Here is a 19,636-nt window from a genome sequence, read left to right on the forward strand (position 1 = left end):
GGCGGGGTCCCTCGCGGGACCACGATCAAGGCCCGGCCTCGTGGGACCCACGGTCTCGGGTCTCTCGCGAGGCTGCCACGAAGGGTCGCGCTGGACGCGTGGACGCGAGGAGCACACGGCTGCTCCCGGCCCTCTAGGAGCTGAGGCCCTAGCGAGGATCGGTGCCCGGCGCACTGGCAGTGGAGGAGGGCAGCGGCCTGTGCCTCCGGCGGGGATGCTGGCGGCCGCGGGTGGTCACGTAGAGTCCAGGGCCACGCAGGACGCCGTGGGCACCCGAGCTGGCGCCGGGCCGGGCTCCGTCTTGTTCGCTCTGTGTCTGCGTTTTCTGTGCGGTCAGGCCGAACGGCGGCCCGAGACGTCCCCAGTCCTGGTCTGGGACCTGGGACGTGTCCCCTCACGCGGCAGACGTCCCCAGTCCTGGTCTGGGACCTGGGACGTGTCCCCTTGTCACGGCTCCCGAGGAGGGGGTGACCCTGGGTTCCCAGGGGGCCCAGTGTCCTCAGGAGGCCCTCACGAGGGGGAGGCAGAGGGTGGGAGTCCCAGAGATGGGCAGACCCCGCGCTGCTGGCGGTGAGGATGGACGGGGGGCCGCTGGCCAGGAAGAGGCCGGAGCTGGGTCTCCTGGAGGCCCCGGGGGGACCAGCCCTGCCCACGCCGGGGTTTTAGGACTTCTGAGCCCAGAACCGCTCAGTAATAAATCTGGTTCCTTCCCGCCGCTGGGTTCGTGGTGATTTGTTACAAGCGTCGCAGAAAGTCGTGCATCCCTCGTGGCGGTGGACCCCAGCGGCCCACGGAGCCCATGTGCACAGGCCCAGCCAGGTGTCCCACGGAACCCATGTTTTTTTTGTTTTGCTTTGTTTTTTTAAGATTTCACTTACTTATTTGTAGGAGAGACAGCACAAGCAAAGGAAGCGGCAGGCGGAGGGAGAGGCAGGCTCCTTGCTGAGCAGGATGCTGGGTTCCGGATCCCACCTGAGCTGAAGGCAGACACTTAACCGAATGAGCCACCCAGGCGTCCCTGAAGTCGTGTTTTATCACTGAGACAGGCACCTGGGGCTCCGTGGGAGGCTGCCACATGTGCACGAGTGAAACCCTTGCTTAGGGGACAAGAAGCATCCTCCAGCTCTGACCCTGTTTTTCGGTCCTTTCTTGCTGGCGTTCAGGTGGCCTTCCCCGGGTCCAGGAGCCATGGAGCCCACAGCAGGTGACTTACAGCTTGTGCCTGGGGCGGCAAAGGAAGTCCCGGCTCCCGATGCCACGTGCTGCCGTGTGGCCCTCTCCGCTGTGGTGGCCACCGGCATTGTCATGGTCACCCTGGGAGTCCTCGTGGGTAAGTGGCTGTGGGCTTGCACGGGTTCACCAGGCGACTTGCACTTGCTTAGGAGTGGCTCAGTGTTATCCGTGTTATGACCCCAGAATCAAAGGGCTGAGCATGCAGGCATGGAATTGAAGGCTGGCCCTCAGGCCACCAGGACATAAGTCAGGCCGGCCAGGAGCCTGGGCCTGGTGTGCACTGGGTGGCGGTCTGGGGTGGGTGGGTGCATGGGTGGGCCAGGCACCGGGTATTCACGTTTCCCGCGGACTGGGCTTTCCCAGGAAGTTTTCACTGTGGGGTAAAAAAGGAGACAAGTTGTGACAGTGAAATGAACTATTTTAAATACTGAGAAATTTGAAAAGTACTTATGCTTTTTGAAGTGTAAAAAACGAACAGTGGGGCGCCTGGGTGGCTCAGTCAGTTAAGCATCCGTCTCTTGATTTCAGCTCAGGTCATGATCTCAGGGTCGTGAGATCGAGCCCTGCATCAGGCTCCACGCTGGGTGTGGAGTCTGCTTGAGATTCTCTGTCTCTCCCTCTGCCCTGCCCCCCAAAATGAACAGTGGTTTATGCTCCTACAATTCAAGTGGGCCCTGTTTCATATTTGCTTCCAGTAGATAATCATATTATTTAGGGTGAACCATACAAAATTGTGGCCTCTCTATACAACGTGGGCCTGCGGTTGAAAATAAACAGAGGAAGCTCTCTTTGTATTTCGGTAGAATGATCTAGAGATGCCTACGTTAGAAAAAGTAGGGAGAGGTGCCAAACAGCAAGGAAGGAAAACCTGTCTGCCTGTGTGCATCAGTAGTTTTTCTGGAGGGAGTTTCAGAGCCTAAGTAACCGGTTACCTCCGGGCAGGACAGCATATGGTGGATCAGAGGAGGGAGATTTGTCAGCAGATGCCCTTTGGTGGCTTCGGATTTTGAACCATGTGGATCTGTTATACCCGTTCACAATGTTGTCTTGTTGCAAAGTATAAAGCCGATCACTGCAGAGGGCCACGGCCTCCCTCGGTTTTCCGTGTGACGTCTCTGTGGTTTACAGCCCCGCAGGTCTCCACACACGGACACGGTTCCGGAGCTGATGTCTCGTGCTGTCTTGTGAGAATGCGTGAGGTGCATACTCTCTGGGGACTTGCCCCTCTCCTTCCACCGCGCGTCCTAGTTCCCCTGTGAGACCATGAGCCGTTTTCATTCTTAGCCACCACGTAGAGCAGCTCTTCCAGTGTTGTCTGCCTCATTGCTGCTGGGGATGGCGGCCCTGAGCCCTGCGGGCTGGTTAGAGTTAAAGCAGTTAACATTAAACGGTATTTACAAGTCAATTCCTAGGGCTGCCTGGATGGCTCAGTCAGTTGAGCATCAGACTCAGTTTCAGCTCAGATCTTGAGCTCAGGGTCCTGAGTTACTCCGCGCCCAGTGTGGAGCCTACTTTAAAAAAAAGTCAGTTCCTCGTCCCCACCAGCCACCTGCATGGGCAGCTCATGGACACCGCACTGGACAGTGCACATCTAGAACATTCTGTCATCACAGGAAGTTCTGGGCAGCAGTGCTCTGGAACAGGCCTATTCTGAGCTGATAAGCTTCCTACAGTTTTATTTGGGGATGTGAAGGTCACCTTTCATTCATGAAATAATGATAGTAAGTGGCGGTTTGAGAGAAAATGTTTTCTTGTGGCAAAACAGTAAGTTAGCAATTCTGCATGGGTTTCTTTGATTTTTATATGGAGTACGTATGTCTATTTGTTACATATTTTTTTTTTTAAAGATTTATTTATTTGAGAGAGCGAGAATGAGAGAGAGAGAGAGCACATGAGAGTGGGGAGGGTTAGAGGGAGAAACAGACTCCCCACCGAGCAGGGAGCCCGATGCGGCACTCGATCCAGGGACTCCAGGATCATGACCTGAGCCGAAGGCAGTCACTTAACCAACTGAGCCACCCAGGCGCCCTGTTATGTATTTTTTAAAATTTTTATTTTATTTCACGTTAGTCACCATAGCATACATCATTGGTTTTTTTTTTTTTTTTTAAGATTTTATTTATTTATTTGAGAGAGAGAGAGAATGAGAGACAGAGAGCATGAGAAGGAGGAGGGTCAGAGGGAGAAGCAGACCCCCTGCCAAGCAGGGAGCCCGATGCGGGACTCGATCCCGGGACTCCAGGATCATGACCTGAGCCGAAGGCAGTCGCTTAACCAACTGAGCCACCCAGGTGCCCACATCATTGGTTTTTGACGTGGTGATCCGTGATTCATTGTTTGCGTATAACACCCCGTGCTCCATGCAGAACGTGCCCTCCTTCTGTACATATTTATGGAACATCTGGGGTACCTCGCAGCCTGGCGTGACTGGCAGAGGCCCCCTAATGGCTGTGGGCGTCAAATGCAGGAAAGTTTGTGCTGTGGGTGTGCATGTGTGTGTGTTCGCGCACGCACATGTGCGAATGTCCTCACACTAGGGGGAGGCAGGGGCGTCCTGGAAGCACGCACACATGCTGAGAACAACATAAATACAATCCCCATCAGGACCCCTGAAACTAAGGAGGGCTTTAAGGAACATTTACACAGTTTTAAAATTTTTGTTCAATTAAAATTAAAATGTATCCCCTTCTCACAGCTCAGAATTTTAGTTGGCGATGTTAGCCTTGAGGGAAGCTGGGCATCGGGCACACAGGACCTCCCGGCTATTTCTGAGCTTCCTGTGGGTCTGTCATTATTTCAGAGGGACAACAGGCTTAGTTGGGGGTAGCCCAGCTGGCTCAGTCCGTGGAGCGAGCGATTCTTGATCTTGGGGTTGTGAGTTCAGGTCCCACGTTGGGTGTAGTGATTACTTTGGGGGGAAAAAAAGAAAGGCTTAGTTGGGATACGGAGCATAAACGCTTTGGTCTCCACAACAGGGTGCTCGTTTCTGTTGTTAGCTTCTCAAATGAGAAATCAAACTATGTTTGGAATTGGCTCCGAACGTGTATTCTACCATATTGAATAAATAAAGATCTAAATATCTACCTAGACGAATATTCATTCACAATACATAGAATTGGGACCCAGCTTTTACGGTTTATGTGGCCGCTACTTTTGTTTTTTTTTTTTTAATATCGTAATTATGGTCATTTTTTTGCTAGTGTGTCATTTTGTGAGTTCTAACGTATTTTCGACAGAAACCCATGTTTTCGGTGGTTGCTATTGTGGTCTTTATTTTAAGACTTTTTGTGACTCTTAGTCTTGGGTATTGTGTACTTTTTGTGACTGGAGCAGAGCAGGCATGGGTCACGTCAGCTGCAGGTGCGGTACATGGTTGGACAAGTCCGCAGGTGTGCTGGGCTCGCCCGCTGCCCGCGCCACGTGGCTCTCCTGCAGGATCCCTGCCGCACTCCCACTCCCCTGCACCCGCTCTGCCCCTCCCCACCCATGTTTGTGGGTCTGAGTCTTTGCTGTTGCGTACTTCTGACGCCGCGTTTCCAACAGTTGGAAACCCGTGTTCTTTCACAGGGTGGCATCATGAGACTGGCCCGGGGTTGTGGCTGGGATCAGGCCCCTGTGGCATCTGGTGGGAATTGCTCCAAATTGGAGGGAGGGTCTTCTGAGGCCATTTCAGCCACTTTGGGCGGAAGCCGGCTTCAGGCCCTGAGCCAGGCACACCTGGTGAGACAGGTGAGCAGGAGCCAGTCCCGTCCTCAAAACACCAGGGACGTCTGGGCGCCTTGAGGTGGGTGATCATAGAGTCCGTCATTGAACCCAGAACGTGTGTGAGAGGTGACAGGGGGCACTGTTGATGATCACTCAGGGCCCCCAGGAAGTCGGCCCACCAGCTGTTTGTTGGCATGACGGCCCCTGGGTGGCTGGGGGCCTTTGAGGCTGACTTAACTGCACCCTGACCCCGAAGGTGGGGCTCTCTCACGGGGCCCTGGTCTTGTCCGCAGCCTCCCTCTCTACACAGGGTGTCGACGTGGAGCACACGGCTGAGCTGCAAGGGGTCCAGTATGCCCGCAGCTTGCAGCAAGAGACCTCAGAGTACTACCGCACGCTGACGCCCACTCTGGAAAAGCTGGTGAGGGCAGCCAGGGGCTGTGTCCGGGTGAGCAGAGCAGGGGGACGGCCAGGCAGGCACTGAGGCAGGGAAGAGGGCACGTGGGGCCAAGAGGACGAGGCTGCCGTGGCCAGCGCTGGTGGGCTCTGGAATGCAGGGCAGGGCGGCATCGGTGGGGACTGACCCCTGCTGGGCTCGTAGGTACGTCAGAAAGTTGTAAGTTTAGTCCATTGGCGAGATCAGAACCCGCACACAGGGCTGGTGGGAACCTGAAAGAGGGCAGCCGCTGTGGAAGCAGGCAGGCAGTCGGTCAGGTCAAACGGTTTCCATAGGGTCCAGCAATTGTGTGTGTAGGTGTCCACCCAAGAGAAATGAAAGTTCACGTCCACACAGAAAGCCCTCACACCCATGTCCACGGCAGCAGGACTCATAAGAGCCAAAAAGTGGAAACACCCAAATGCCCATTGTTGGGTGAATGGATAAACGCAAGGAGGTCCACCCACGCACGGGAGCATCCCTCAGCCACGAGCACAGTCGCCCACACGCGCTGCCCCGGGACGGACCCCGAGCCCACGACGCTCAGGGAGGGACCCAGACACAGAAGGCCACATGGGGTGTGAGTCCATGTGGGTGACACGTCCAGAGCAGGCTCATCCATGGATGGGAAGGGGGCTCGTGGGGCCGGGGGAGGGGTATGACTGTTAGGGGAGATGGGGTTTCTTTGGGCTGATGGAATGTTCGAAAACTGGTTGCGGTGATGGTGCAAAACTCTGTGAATGCACTAAAACCCATCTGGTTGTACACTCTTAAAAGGTAAGTTGTAAGTTAGGTGAATTATATCTCAACTTAATATATTCTAAATTTCATTCTCAGAGAAGCAGGAGGGTCACTAGGTGAGAAGTCACAGTTTGAAAGGAGCACTCTGCCTGTGGCCGGGAGGCTGTGTGGTACGGCTGTGTGGCCGAGTCATCACCGCCCACACCGGGGTCAGCACACTTTTCCTCTAAGGCCAGACAGGCAAGATCTTTGGCATCTCGGGCCAGGCACTCACTGGCCCAACTACTCAGCTTGGCCTGAGGCATCTTGAGAGGTGCCACAGGGGACAGGAGAATGAGCGGGTATGGCTCTGTGCCAATAAAACTTTTGTGGACGGGGTGCCTGGGTGGCTCAGTCGTTAGGCGTCTGCCTTCGGCTCAGGTCATGGTCCCAGGGTCCTGGGATCGAGCCCCGCATCGGGCTCCCTGATCAGCGGGAAGCCTGTTTCTCTTTCTCCCACTCCCCCTGCTTGTGTTCCCTCTCTCGCTGTGTCTCTCTCTCTGTTAAACAAAATCTTAAAGAAAAAAGAAAAACTTAATATTTGTGGACACTGAAATACACATTTCAAATAATCTCCATGTGACATGAAATACTATTTTTCTTTTGATTTTCTCCAACCATTTAAAAATGGAAACACCATTCTTAGTTTCTGAACTGTACAAACACAGGCAATGACTTGAATTTGGCCCATGGGTGTTAGCTTCCTGATCTCAGTCCCACACCCTCAAGCATTGTCCAAAAGAAATAAAACAAGCCCCATGCATAATTTAAAATTTTCTAGCAGCTACATTAAGGAAAAAACAGGGGGCGCCTGGGTGGCTCAGTTGTTAAGCGCCTGCCTTCGGCTCAGGTCATGATCCCAGGATTCTGGGTTGGAGCCCCGCATTGGGCTCCCTGCTCAGCGGGAGGCCTGCTTCTCCCTCTCCCACTCCCCCTGCTTGTGTTCCCTCTCTCGCTGTCTTTCTCTCTGTCAAATAAATGAATAAAATTAAAATAAATAAATTCTTAAAAAAAAAGAAAACAGGTAAATTTAATTTTAATAATATATTTAACCCAGAACATCCAGAGTATTATCATTTCGTGTCATCGACATAAAGCAGGTATTGAGAAGACATTTCATATTCTTTTTTTTCTTTTTTGCATTGAGTCTTCAAAACCCAGTGTGCATTTTGCACTCACATCTCAATATGGATGCTAAGTTTTTATCAGGAATACCTGATTGATACGTAGATTCCATAACATTTACATATGTAAGTTGCTCCAAATATACTTAAGAATTTTCTGGTAACTGGAGTATCTGTTTTAGAATTTAAGCATGAACTAACTAAAATGTAGAAACCAGTTCCTTCATAACCAGCCGTGTTTCAGAAGCTCAGTAGCCGTGTGTGACTGGTGGCTGGCACGTGGGGCAGGCAGGTGGAGAATACTTGCTGAAATTTGTGGACTGTTCTGTGGGCCAGCAGGTCTGAATGCGGGCAATAGGGACACGGACTTGGAGAGTAGAAATAAGAAAAACAGGTTGAAGGGAATTTTAGGAGGCAGAACTGTGTATTGTGAGCTTCAGAAGCAGGCCTGGTGACAGAACACTGACCATGAACAGGGACACCGTTAGTAACTCCACTGGGAGAGCAGGTAAATTGGGACATCTTGTCACCCTAGGTAAATTGGGACATATAGGTCACATGAGGTGCCAAGGGGACTCTCAGGAACCCCCAGCCTTGGCGCTGCACCTGGAACAACACCCATCCCAGTTCCCAGGACAGGAACCTTTCAGTGCTAAACCTGAGACAGTCCTAGGAGAAGTGGACAGTAGTCACCTGAACACCACACGGAGGATAAGCAAGTTCTAGTAGCATCTGTTTGCGCAAAGCAGGATTTTCTTAATGTAAAATTCATGTAAAATAACCATTTTTTAAAAAGTTTTATTAAGTGATCTCTTCGCCCGATGTGGGGCTCGAACTCACAACCCCAAAATCAAGAGTCAAATGCTCGGGGTGCCTGGGTGGCTCAGTCGTTAAGCGTCTGCCTTCGGCTCAGGTCATGATCCCGGGGTCCTGGGATCGAGCCCCGTGTTGGGCTCCCTGCTCCGCGGGGAGCCTGCTTCTCCCTCTGCCACTCCTGCTTGTGCTCGCTTGCTCTCTCTGTCAAATAAATCTTTCAAAAAGTCAGATGCTCTACCAACTGAGCCAGCCAGGAGCCCCAAAATTAACCATTTTTAAAGTGAACAATTCTGGCATTTAGTGTATTCACAAAATTGTGCAACCATTACCTCTGTCTAGTTCCAGAACATTCCATCACTCCCAAAGCAACCCCATCCCCATTAGCCATCACTCCCCAGCCCCCGGCCCCCATGAGCCCCCTTCCCGTCCGTGGATGAGCCTGTTCTGGACGTGTCACCACGTGGACTCACACCCCGCGTGGCCTTCTGTGTCTGGTTCCCTCCCTGAGCGTCGTGGGCTCGGGGTCCGTCCCCAGGGCCGTGCGTGTGGGCGCCTCGTTCCTGTTCATGTGGATGGACCACATTTTATCCATCCATCTGCTGATAGGGCAATATTTTCATCCAAGTAACTTCCAAGTGCCTTTTCCCTGTCGTTTACACAGCTCTGTGACTCTGTGTGTACTGGGTGTGAGAAGGGGCATTTTCTGTGCCTCTAGCTCTGCGTGCACGCAGCAGGTCCCCACGGGACGGGCGCCTACTCTGTGGCCTCCGCGTGTACCGCTGTTGTTTCTGTTGCAGTTTGTGAGCAGCTTCCAGAAGACAGAGTTGGAGGCCCGCTGTGTGGGCTGCACCGTGCTAGGTTACAGGTGAGTCAGGGCCTCCTCCGGGTGAAGCAAGCCTGGTGGACACCCAAGAGATTCCAGAAGATTCCAGCAGGAGCCCTCCCTCTCCAAGGGCTTCTCTCCTACCTGCAGGGATGGGAATTCCAGTGTCTTCGTGCATTTCCGGCTACACTTCTTGCTGCAAGCCCTGCAGTCACTGAGCCTGGGCCTGGAGGAGGAGCTGTTGCAGCAGGGACTCAGAGCAAGGCTGCAGGGGCATGGCATCCCCCTGGCTGCCCATGGCACCATCGTGTCCGCTGAGCTCACAGGCAAGTAGGCAACAGACACTGGAGGAATTAGGAGGCGGCTGTGGGAGAGGAGACCGTTGAAAGTTGCAGTAAACTTTAGGTTTCCCACAGTTGTTCCCTCTGATGAAAAGTAAACTCGTGCACAATACTTTTCCCTCAGGGGTACGGAGCAGGTAACAGCACCTGCAGATGGCCAGAGCGTGAATGCTTTTGTCTTTGCAGCCCACTGGATCTCTGTTGAGCCTACTCAACTCTGCTGTTGTAACAGGAGGGTTAAAGACAGAACATAAACAAATGGGCACAGTTGTGTATTGATAAAACTTTATTTATAGAATCATATGGTGGGCTGCATGTGGCCCACAGCCATTGTTTGCCAACCTTGGTATAGGAATAAGAGTAAATGCTGTGCCCTAAAATCTGATGATGCAGATTCCCTATCACGTACCAGAAACTTCACATAAAACCTGATGATGCGGTGCATCGTGATGAGAGCCAGACGTGAGTTCAGTGTGTCATCAAGTTAAAAACTGATGGCCTTGACCCTGCCCTGCAGGACATTTATGGTCCTTCCCCACCTACCCTGACATGTTAGTGGACTCTTAGTAATCTCTATATCAGTGCTAATTGAATTCTCCGTTTCCTGCCTGCACAGCCCACTGAGGTGACCACCAGCCCCATGTGGCTCTGGAGCGCATGTCATGCAGCCAGTGACCAAGCAAGAGATTGTTTCATCTGATTTCATCTTAAATTGATTTAAGTTAGAATGTAAGGGGCTCCCACGGTGCACAGTGCAGCTCTCGGCTTTGCAATCTGATGTTTTCAAAGAACTGTGGAACTCGTGGAGTGAGCTTCTGTCTCTTGTCTGTTTCACTGCAGGAAGTCAGAAAGGGCCACTGACAGAAAGAGACTTAAAATCAGCAGGTATGTCCTACCCTCTCCCATGGAGCTCCCTGCCCTCTGCCGAGTTTCTCCGATTGCAGTCATGTGGAGAGGTTTCCCAAGACTTCTTTCCAGTACACAAAGGAGTCCCTCAAATGCAGTAAATACTACTTTTGCACAGCAGTCTCCTCCAGGGGGCCGGGAGGGGATAGAGTCATAGTCCTGTGTGGGCAGAGGACTTAAAGACGAGACACTTTGAATTATACATGACCAAACACAAGTGAAGGAAAACAGTAACAATTTTTTTTGAAAAGTGGTGGAAATCTGCCTTTAAAAGACAAAAACAGACAGTTTGGAAAAAAATAAAAAAGAGTGGGTGCCACACAGAGTCCTCCACTAGGGGTGATCCAGGCCCCAGGGGACTCTGGGTAGTGTCCGGGGACATCTGTGGTTGTAAGGAGTGGGGGCTCCTGGCATCGAGTGGGTAGGACCAGGAGGGCTGCTCAACCCCCACAGAGAACAGTCCGGCCCCAAATGTGAACTGTATACTTAAAATGGTTAGCGTGGTAAACTTTAAGTTGTACGTGTTTTACCACAACTTGAAACGTTCAATTTCACCTGTATCTTGCTTTAGAAAATCGTGGGTGCTGGAAGATGTGGGAGTCCATGTGCTGGGCCTACATTTCTGTTGCATCGCCCTGGTCTTCGTGCTGACCGACGTTCTTGTTAATGTCTCCATACTAATTCTGAGAAAATTATTTCAGAAATGTTCAGGGCTAAAAAAGTAAAAAAGAGATGTTTTCCATGCTCTAGAGGCTCTGAGTAGATGGTGGCATCTTGCTGCAGCCAGGAGAGATGGAGCGGGGATCAGGAACTTGGTTCTTTTTTGCCCTCAGGTCACTGTCCAGGGAACACCTTTTCCTGCCAGAACAGCCAGTGTGTGACCAAAGTGAACCCGGAGTGTGACGACCGAGTGGATTGCTCCGATGGATCTGATGAGGCCCACTGTGGTCAGTCTCCTGTCTGGCCGGTCTCTGGGCCACGTCCCTTTCCAGGGTCAGCTGCTGGCTCTGCTCTCTGGCCCACTGTGCACATTACACATGGGCCCGGTATTCACTGTAGCTGGGCTGAGAAAAGCAGGGGGCGGGGGGTGGCCGGGTACCCATGATATGGCTGAACAGACAGGTCCTCACCAGACTGTGGGAAGCCTCAGATGCCAGGACCTGGAGCTCTGTCCTATATGCAGTGGGATTTGGGCAAGGGAATCTTACAATTAAAGTGCTGTAAGAGTAGCCAACATTTTCTAGCAATGCTAGCCCACACAATAGGGTAAGGGCAGCAGTTTAAGCGTGGAAAGGAAGGGGGAAGACAATCCTAATGTGCAGTGGATGTGATTGTCTATATAAATGAATTAATAAATTGATTAACCAGCTGTTAGAAAATAAGACCGTTCAACACTGAGACGAGAGTAAGATGAACATCAACACAAAGAAAAGCTGTTGCTGTGCTTTATACAAGGAAAAACAGATCAGAGGGTAAAAGGCAAAAAATCCCAGTTGTGATCAATAGCAGCAAAAAATAAACATGTCAAGCCTATAATGTTACATAGAATTATAAAACTTCACTGAAGGACATAAAAGTGGACTAAATTGAGGCATAGCATTTCACAAAAAGATGTATGTATGAGAATTTTGAAACTTGCAAAATACATGGTGAAGGAGACATTTGTAGCGTGTGGCACCTGATGTGAAGGATGGTCTGTGGAGGCCGATTGAGCAAGGCCCCCCTCAAGATCAGTGATTCACTGGAAGGACTCTCAGAACTCAGGTGTTCTCTGCACGGTTACAGCTTCTTCCAGTGAAAAGGTCATCAAAGGAAAAGGCGCACAGGGCAGAGTGTGGGCAAGACCGGGAGTGAGCAAGTTTCCCGCTGCCCTCTCCTGGCCCTGAACTAACTGTCCCAGCAGCAGCATGTGACAGCACACACAGAGTGTTTCCAACTTAGGGCAGCCTTGTGTCCAGGGTCTGTCCTGGGGGTTGGTCACGTGGCCATGTAACACCGGCACAGAGTCCCAGAGCTGCCAGAATGAAGTGCTGTAAACGGAGTGGCCGTAACAGTGGAAATGTCCCCTGTCACAATGCGCGGGGCTGGAGGCCCGAGGTCAAGGTGTCCGAGGCTCTGGTTCCTCCTGAGCTGGTGGAGAATCTGTTTCCTGTTTCTCTCCCAGCTTCTGGGGTTTGTTGGATGCCTGGCATTCCTTGGCTTGTAGAAGTGTCATCCAGATCTCTGCTTTCATGTTCACATGGCCTTCTCCTTGCGTGCAAGTCTGTGTCCAAGTTTCCCCTTTTCAGGAGGACACCAGTAATTGGATCTAGGGCCCTCACTCATGACTTCATCTTACTTGGATCATCTGTGAAGACCCTATTTCCAAATAAATCACATTCACAGGTACTGCGGGTTAAAATTTCAACATCTTTTCAGGGGTTGCAACTCAGCCCATAACACTTAGTTTGCAGCCCCTCCAGAGGTCAAGCGGATCCCACATGGCCCAAGGCCATCAGTCACACTGTAGCTTAAGCTTTCTGGGCGACCTAATGCCCCAGGTAGACAGAGCTGCTCTTACCATGCAACATTCCAGGGGCTTAGAGAGCTCCTCCCAGGAGGTGGTCAAGGGCCGACCTTCTTTGAAATGTGCAATGTTTGGACAGTCCGGGGCTGCTGAGTTCACTGTTTACTGCATGGCAACATGAGCTGCAGTAGAGACATCAGGAGGGGCCCGTGGCGGGGAGGAAAAGGAGGAAAATGCCCACCAGACAGGTAGAAACATAAGAAGGCAAGGTGTTGGCCCTTTGGTTTATGAGTTAGCACAACCCCAAATCAAGTCAGAAGTGTGAAGTTCCTACCCGGACCTAGCCTTTGGCCAGGAACCATATGACAGATGTAATATGGCAAAGTCAAAGTTGCATGAAGGCCACCTGTGCTCGAGGCAGAGAAAGGATTCCTGGTTGGAGGCGTTCTCGGCCACTCCCTGGTGCATGCAGTCTTTGGGTGTTTGACCTTTGTTGGGCAGCTGGAGATGGGGCAGGAGGGGACAGGGAGACCCCAAAGGAGTCAGCAAAGCCAAGTGCAAGGGATCTAGAGCATGTGTTTCAACAAGAGGGCTGGGGGATGAGAGATTCCGCATGGACATGCTGGGAGCACGGTCACGGCCCTGCCTTCTGGGGCTCCTGGTTGATGACCTCTGTCTTGCAGACTGCGGTCTACAGCCTGGCTGGAAAACGGCCGGCCGGATCGTGGGCGGCATGGAAGCGTCCCCCGGGGAGTTCCCGTGGCAAGTCAGCCTTCGAGAAAACAATGAACACTTCTGTGGGGCTGCCATCGTCGGGGCCCAGTGGCTGGTGTCTGCAGCCCACTGCTTCAACGAGTGAGCCCCACACCCCTCGGTCCCACCTTCCTTCCCACTCTGGGAGCGCCACCTTTCCTGGGTCCACAGAGCCCTGTGGAGCTCTCTTCTTTTCCTTTCCTTCTTTCTTTTTTGTTGTTGAATCTGAATGTGTTCTTATTATTTTTATTTTTAAAATCATGGTAAAATTTACATAACATGAATTTACCACTTTAACCATTAGAATTCAGCGGCGTGAAGCACACTCACACCATCATGCAACCACCCCCACCCTCCGTCTCCAGAACTTTCCATCTCCCTAAACTGAGACTCTGTCCCCACGAAGCACGGACTCCCCACCCCCTGCCCCAGCCCCGGCTCCCACCCTCTCCTCTCTGTCTGTGTGGATGGGACTCCTCTGGGGACCTCCTGGGAGTGGGGTCCTGTGGGGTGTGTCCTTCAGGGTCTGGCTCCTCTCGCTGAGCCCAGTGTCCTTGGGGTCCCTCCGCGTTGTGGCAGGTGTCAGGGCCCCTTCCTTTCTTCTTCAGGCTGAATAATGACGTTCCATTACATGGATATACCACATTCTGTGTATCTACTCATCCGTTGCTAGATACGGGCTGTTCCCACCTCTTGGCTACTGTGAATCCTGCTGCTGCGAACAGGGGTGTGCAAACATCTCTTCAGGACTCTTCTTTCAGTTCTTCTGGGTATAGACTCAGAAGTGGGATTGCCGGGTCGTCGGGTAATTCCGTGTTTAACCCTTTGAGGACCCTCCAGTTTCCCACGGGGGCTGCACGGTTTCCCGCCACTGCCAGCCGTGTGGGAGGCTCCAGGTTCCCCACATCCTCACCAACACTTGTTACTGTTGAGCTGTCTTAGTGGGGTCGCACTGTGGTCATGGTTTGCGTTCCCTGATGGCCAGTGACGTGGAGCGTCCATTTGTAGGTCTTCTTCCGAGAAATGTCTGTTCACGTCCTTTGCCCATTTTTGAACCGGGTTGTTGCTTGTCGTTGTTGAGGATGGTCAGGGTCTTTAACGAACCAGAGTGGCTGATCCCAGAATGGAGCTGGTCAAAGGTGGGAGAAGGTTCTAGAAGCCCCTGCACCAGGCACTGCTGTTTGGTTGCTGCAGTCGGAGGAGTCCTGGGGAGAGGGCAGGGCAGCAGCATCCTGGGCTCCTCAGAGAGACCACTGCCCACCGACTACCCCGTGGGATGCCGGTGAGCCCGAGTGCAACCTGCTGTCTGCCTCGGGGTGACGGTCCGGGGGACAGACGTCAGAAACAGGGACAGCTCAGGACAGCAGGAGTTGGGGGTTTTCCACTTGAAGTTTTATTCCCCCCATGTGTTACCACGGCAGTATTTAAGCAGATAGAAGAGGTAGAAACAGTAGAGCCAACGCCTGGGTACCTGTTCCCTGATCTCGGCGAGGGATCGCGTTTTGCCGTGTTAGCGCTGGTTCCTGCTGCCTGCCCCGTATCTGGGCCTTTACGTGCATCCGTGTGCGCACCTCTCTTTGCCAAACCGTTTGATATCCCCTCTGACCCTGCTGCTCATGTCTGCACAAATAAGGGACGGTCCCCCGCACGCCCGTAATGCCGTCCCACGCCGCACCGCCGAGGGAAGGTCCGGCCACACGCTGTCCGCCAGCGTCCCGTCCGCGTCCGGCTTGCCCCAGTTGTCCCGAGGGCCTGTTACAGCTACCTTTGTTTTTTTCTTTTTTACTCTGATATAATACAGATAATGTAAAATTTACCATTTGAACCATTTTTAAGGCAGTAAGAGTTTTGGCCTTGAGCTGAGTTCATAAAGATACCGAGAGAGGGTGGGTGAAGGGGGGAGGGCTCTGTGAAACAGAACCCAGCCTCGTCCCGTGTTTCTGCCGGGAAGCGTGCTGTTCCTTGACTGACTGTGGGGCCCATGAGGCGCCTCGCAGGGCTGGGCTTAGGGTGAGGAGAGCGAGGCCCTCGCCGGGGGGGGGGGGGGGCGAAATGTAGGGGGTCACCAGGAACAGACATCGTGACGAGTAATATCTCATGTGTTGCAAAAAAATCAAAATGAGTGCAAAGAAAAAAATCAACAATGAACGGAATATCCAGCTCTGAAATCGAGACCAGAGCTGACGGGCCAGGGCTCGGGGAAGGCGAGGGAGGCGAGCGGAGCCGGCCCAGGCCGACCCCGTGCTTACGTCAGGTGTCCCTGCTTTGTTCACCGTGGGCCTTCTGCATTCGTTCAGGTGTTTTGCTGCCTGGTCTGTGGTTTTGGGCGCCCCCTTAACATTTCGTACCCAGATCTGTCTTTGCCGAGAGTGTTGATCCTCGGGGCAGGATGGATTTCTTTTGCATTTATGTTCACTTTTGACAACGTTGCGTGGAAATACCGGTTGTGATGATTGGGTTTCGGGGCGCCCCCTTAACGTTCGCCCCCCCGGGAGAGTGCCTCCCTCGCCTCCCGCTGCCGCCTGTCCCGTGGGTGGGCCTCTGAGCTGCGGTCCGTCTGTCCTGCAGGTTCCAAGACCCGAGAGAGTGGGTGGCCTACGCGGGCACGACGTACCTCAGCGGGGCCGAGGCCAGCACGGTGCGGGCGCGCGTGGCCCGCATCCTCCCGCACCCGCTCTACAACGCGGACACGGCCGACTTCGACGTGGCGGTACTGCGGCTGGACAGCCCCCTGCCCTTCGGCAGGCACGTCCAGCCCGTGTGCCTCCCCGCGGCCACGCACGTCTTCCCGCCCCGGAGGAGGTGCCTGATCTCCGGCTGGGGCTACCTCAGGGAGGACTTCCGTAAGTGCTGCGCTCGGCGGCTGGGCCGCGGCGTGGGGGGTCCAAACACAGCCCACCCCGCTGTCCTGATCCTGTGCTCCGAGCGCACCTGCCCAGTGGGGGGTGTTCCCAGCCCCAGACGGGCCCTCGGGGAGATCTCGTGGTCACTGGCGTGCATGCGAGGAGCGTGCTTGCCACCTGTTGCTTCAGCTCCGACCAGAAACCAGTGTCCTTTTTTGCCTTTTTGTGCATTCTGAGGGTGATTTCTAAAAGGGCCCCGAGAGTAGAGATCGGGTGCCGGCCGGCGTTCCTAAGTGCAGGGAGGCCAGGGTGTGTCTGGTGAGGAACGCGCGTCAGGGACCTGCCGTCTGGGGTGAGCGACAGCGCCGCTGGCTCGCGTTCAGGTGAAGGACTCGACGGTGTGCGTTAACTATGGCGCATTTAGACAGAAGCACGTGTAACATGAGGTTACGTATCGGTCGGTTCTCGAAAATGTTGGGACCAGAGGCTCGTGTCCTCCTGTCCCGTGATCCTCCAGAGGCCATGCTTCCTACTCACTAATTCGGGGTTCGCGGTGACTTCACAAAACGGAACTGCCTCGGATGAGAGCCGCCTTTCATGTGACGGGATGTCGTGGGGAAACCGAAATGGGCTGGGGGACAGCTGTAGGGAAGGCCCCAGGACAGAGATGCCTCGGGTCCGGCCTGCTGGAGGAGGCAGAGCCTCGGGGAACAGGAGGGCGTCCTGTAGCGAGAATTCCCAGCGTCGCGGAAAGTTCTATTGGATGACGCCATCTAGAACGTTCTAGAGCAAACTGTCCAACACAGCCACTAGCCCCAGGCCGGCTCAGCGGCTGTGTGGGTTTTCATGGACAGTGCAGGGAGTGGGGGATGCCCTAGGGCCCCCAGGTTCGGGGGCAGCTCTACCCTGCATGAAGGGTCTGGGGATCCAACGTGGCTGACCTCCCTCGCAGGGCCCACTGCCTGTGTTCTGGGGTTTTCCCCAGTCTCTTTTTACCTGACACGAAAGAAAGAATGCTGGGTGATTTTTACATCTTCTGAAAAGGAAAGGTATTGGCCACATGGACCTAATTAGGAGGGAAGACGATCCAGACACATTCGAGCCTCCCCAGCTCACCGAGCGCTGGTCCAGGGGACTGGGCAGGAAGCAGAACAGTCTCCCTGCGTGGGGCTCAGCCCAGACCAGCACCATCCAAGAGCACTTTCCTTGGGACGGCCGTGCTTTACTAGGTCTGTGTCCCCTGCTGCAGGAGACGCCAGCCCCCTGCAGCGTGGCCCGTGCGCCTGAGAAACTGAGTTGTGCGTTTTATTTCATTTGAACGCATTTAGATCTGCATTTAAGTAGCCACGTGTGGCCAGCGGCTACCGTTCTGGACAGCACAGCTCTAGAGGGAAGTAGGTCGTAAAGATGGCAGATGGGGATGGACACGGTGGAGGAAAGTAAGGTAGGGATGGGGTGGGGGCTGCAGCTTTAAGTAGGTGGTCAGGAGGGGCTTCTTAAGAAAGGAGATGAGGGAGGAAGGCTGGCAGATTCTGTAGAGACAAAATTCCAGGCAGCTGGAACGGCATGTGCAAAGGCCCTGGGGTCAGCGGTCAGACTTGGACTTTTTCATTTGAGCGGGAGGTTGGGGGGAGATCACCCCAGAAAGTTTGAGGAGAGGGGCCGCATAATCTGATTTCACGTTCAGCAGAGACGAACCGTAAATCAGCCGGTGTCGGGCTAAGGAGCGCTTTCTGCAGAGGAGAACGAGCAGACCAGCAGAGGGCTAGTGAGGGCGGCTCAGACAGAGGGGTTTTCGGGGGGAGATGAGGGTGTTAACTCGGGTGCCTCTGCTGTCCGGGCCAGAAGGTTACGGGTGGGCCCTTGTAGAGCATGGCCTCTGCCAGGTTCTGAGCGGGTGCTGAGCAAGCCCCTCCCGGCAGGGGACGCGGGTCACGGCGGACACGTCCCGCAGCCTCCGGGCTCATCCTGCCGGCCTCTCCCTGTCCTGGGCAGTGGTGAAGCCGGAGACGCTGCAGAAAGCCACCGTGGAGCTGCTGGACCAGGGCCTGTGTGCCAGTCTGTATGGCAACTCGCTCACCGACAGGATGGTGTGTGCCGGCTACCTGGACGGGAAGGTGGACTCCTGCCAGGTGAGCCCCGCGGCCCGCACCTGCCCCACCTGCCCCAGACCCGGGGGGACGGGGTTCTCACAGCTTCCGGCCCACCACCGAGACGTGCCCTGCTCGACGCTCAGCGCGGCTGCGGACTTCCTTCCTTTTAGTCCATCCCCTTGGTCTCACCTCTAAAGCTGGGTGGGGAGAAGGTGGGGAGAGAGCGCTGCAGGTGCTCAGGGAGCCATATCCAGACTGGACCCTGGAGAAGGCGTTGGGAAAGATGGAGGGGAGCGTGTGTCTGAGAATGTGAGCGTCCCGGTGAGCCGGGTGTGCAGAGAAGGGGAAGGACTGCAAGACAGGAGTGCAAGGCAGAGCGGGCACTCTGGGAAATGCTGGGGCCATTCTGTCCGCCTCGGCAAGCGCGGACATCCCCACAGATCTCGTGGGCTAAGGGGGAGGAGGGCGTGTTTATCTGGGGTGGGTCTTCAACTGCCCGTGGTGGAACTGGAAGCGATTTTAGACATCCCGTTGAATTTTTACAGAAGAGAAAGCGGGTTCTGAGATGTGGACTGTTGGCCTGCCTCTGCTCCGTGAGCTCATGGGCGGACAGGTCTCAGAAGTCCCCGGGGGGGCTCCTTCTCTGACTCTGCAGCTCTGGGATTGGGGCTGGCTGCGGCCGGAGCCCCGACGCTCTGAAGGTGGGCCTTTGTCTCCTAGGGTGACTCAGGAGGCCCCCTGGTCTGCGAGGAGCCCTCCGGCAGGTTCTTCCTGGCCGGCATCGTGAGCTGGGGTATTGGCTGTGCGGAAGCCCGGCGTCCCGGGGTCTATGCCCGCGTGACCAGGCTGCGGGACTGGATCCTGGAGGCCATCACCATGGTGAGCAAGCCTCTGGCCCCCACCGTGGCTCCCGCCTCCGCCAGCCACAGCACTGCCCGGCCCACCAGTCCCGAGAGCCCGGTGGTCCACACCCCCGCCAGACCCACACGGGGCCCCAGCACGGCGCCTCCTGACTCAGGGACAGCCTCTAAGCCACAAGGTATTTGCTGGGGGCACAGGCGGGCGTAGATGTCCACTCCCTGCAGGGTTGGATTGATCGGTACTGGGGAACAGATGGGCGATGGGCTAGTAATGTCTGCCGTGAGCACAGGCGAAGGCGGACCGGCATCCGTCAGACTGTGCGGCCGGGTCGGGCCGCGCACGGGCTCTACATGGAATGTCCTCACGGGTCAGCCGGGGGCTGGTGACTTTGAGCTGTCCCACTCAGGGGTCCTTCC

General features: G+C 54.5%; 1 protein-coding gene across 1 annotated transcript in view; it reads left to right on the forward strand.

The window, feature by feature from the left end:
- Positions 1 to 1,059: 1,059 nt before the first annotated feature.
- The window catches only part of TMPRSS9 (transmembrane serine protease 9), a 30,508-nt gene continuing 11,931 nt past the window's right edge, over positions 1,060 to 19,636 (forward strand). Inside the window, exons 1-10 of the mRNA XM_032394698.1 lie at positions 1,060 to 1,330; positions 5,232 to 5,359; positions 8,892 to 8,959; positions 9,068 to 9,243; positions 10,099 to 10,143; positions 10,998 to 11,111; positions 13,354 to 13,525; positions 15,992 to 16,266; positions 18,262 to 18,398; positions 19,080 to 19,398. Of these exons, the coding sequence (XP_032250589.1) occupies positions 1,189 to 1,330; positions 5,232 to 5,359; positions 8,892 to 8,959; positions 9,068 to 9,243; positions 10,099 to 10,143; positions 10,998 to 11,111; positions 13,354 to 13,525; positions 15,992 to 16,266; positions 18,262 to 18,398; positions 19,080 to 19,398 (1,576 nt within the window). The 5' untranslated portion in view covers positions 1,060 to 1,188. The remainder of the gene's footprint in view (positions 1,331 to 5,231; positions 5,360 to 8,891; positions 8,960 to 9,067; positions 9,244 to 10,098; positions 10,144 to 10,997; positions 11,112 to 13,353; positions 13,526 to 15,991; positions 16,267 to 18,261; positions 18,399 to 19,079; positions 19,399 to 19,636) is intronic.

This window comes from Phoca vitulina, unplaced genomic scaffold (assembly GCF_004348235.1).
Source record: "Phoca vitulina isolate PV1807 unplaced genomic scaffold, GSC_HSeal_1.0 scaffold81, whole genome shotgun sequence".
Taxonomy (NCBI): Eukaryota; Metazoa; Chordata; class Mammalia; order Carnivora; family Phocidae; genus Phoca; species Phoca vitulina.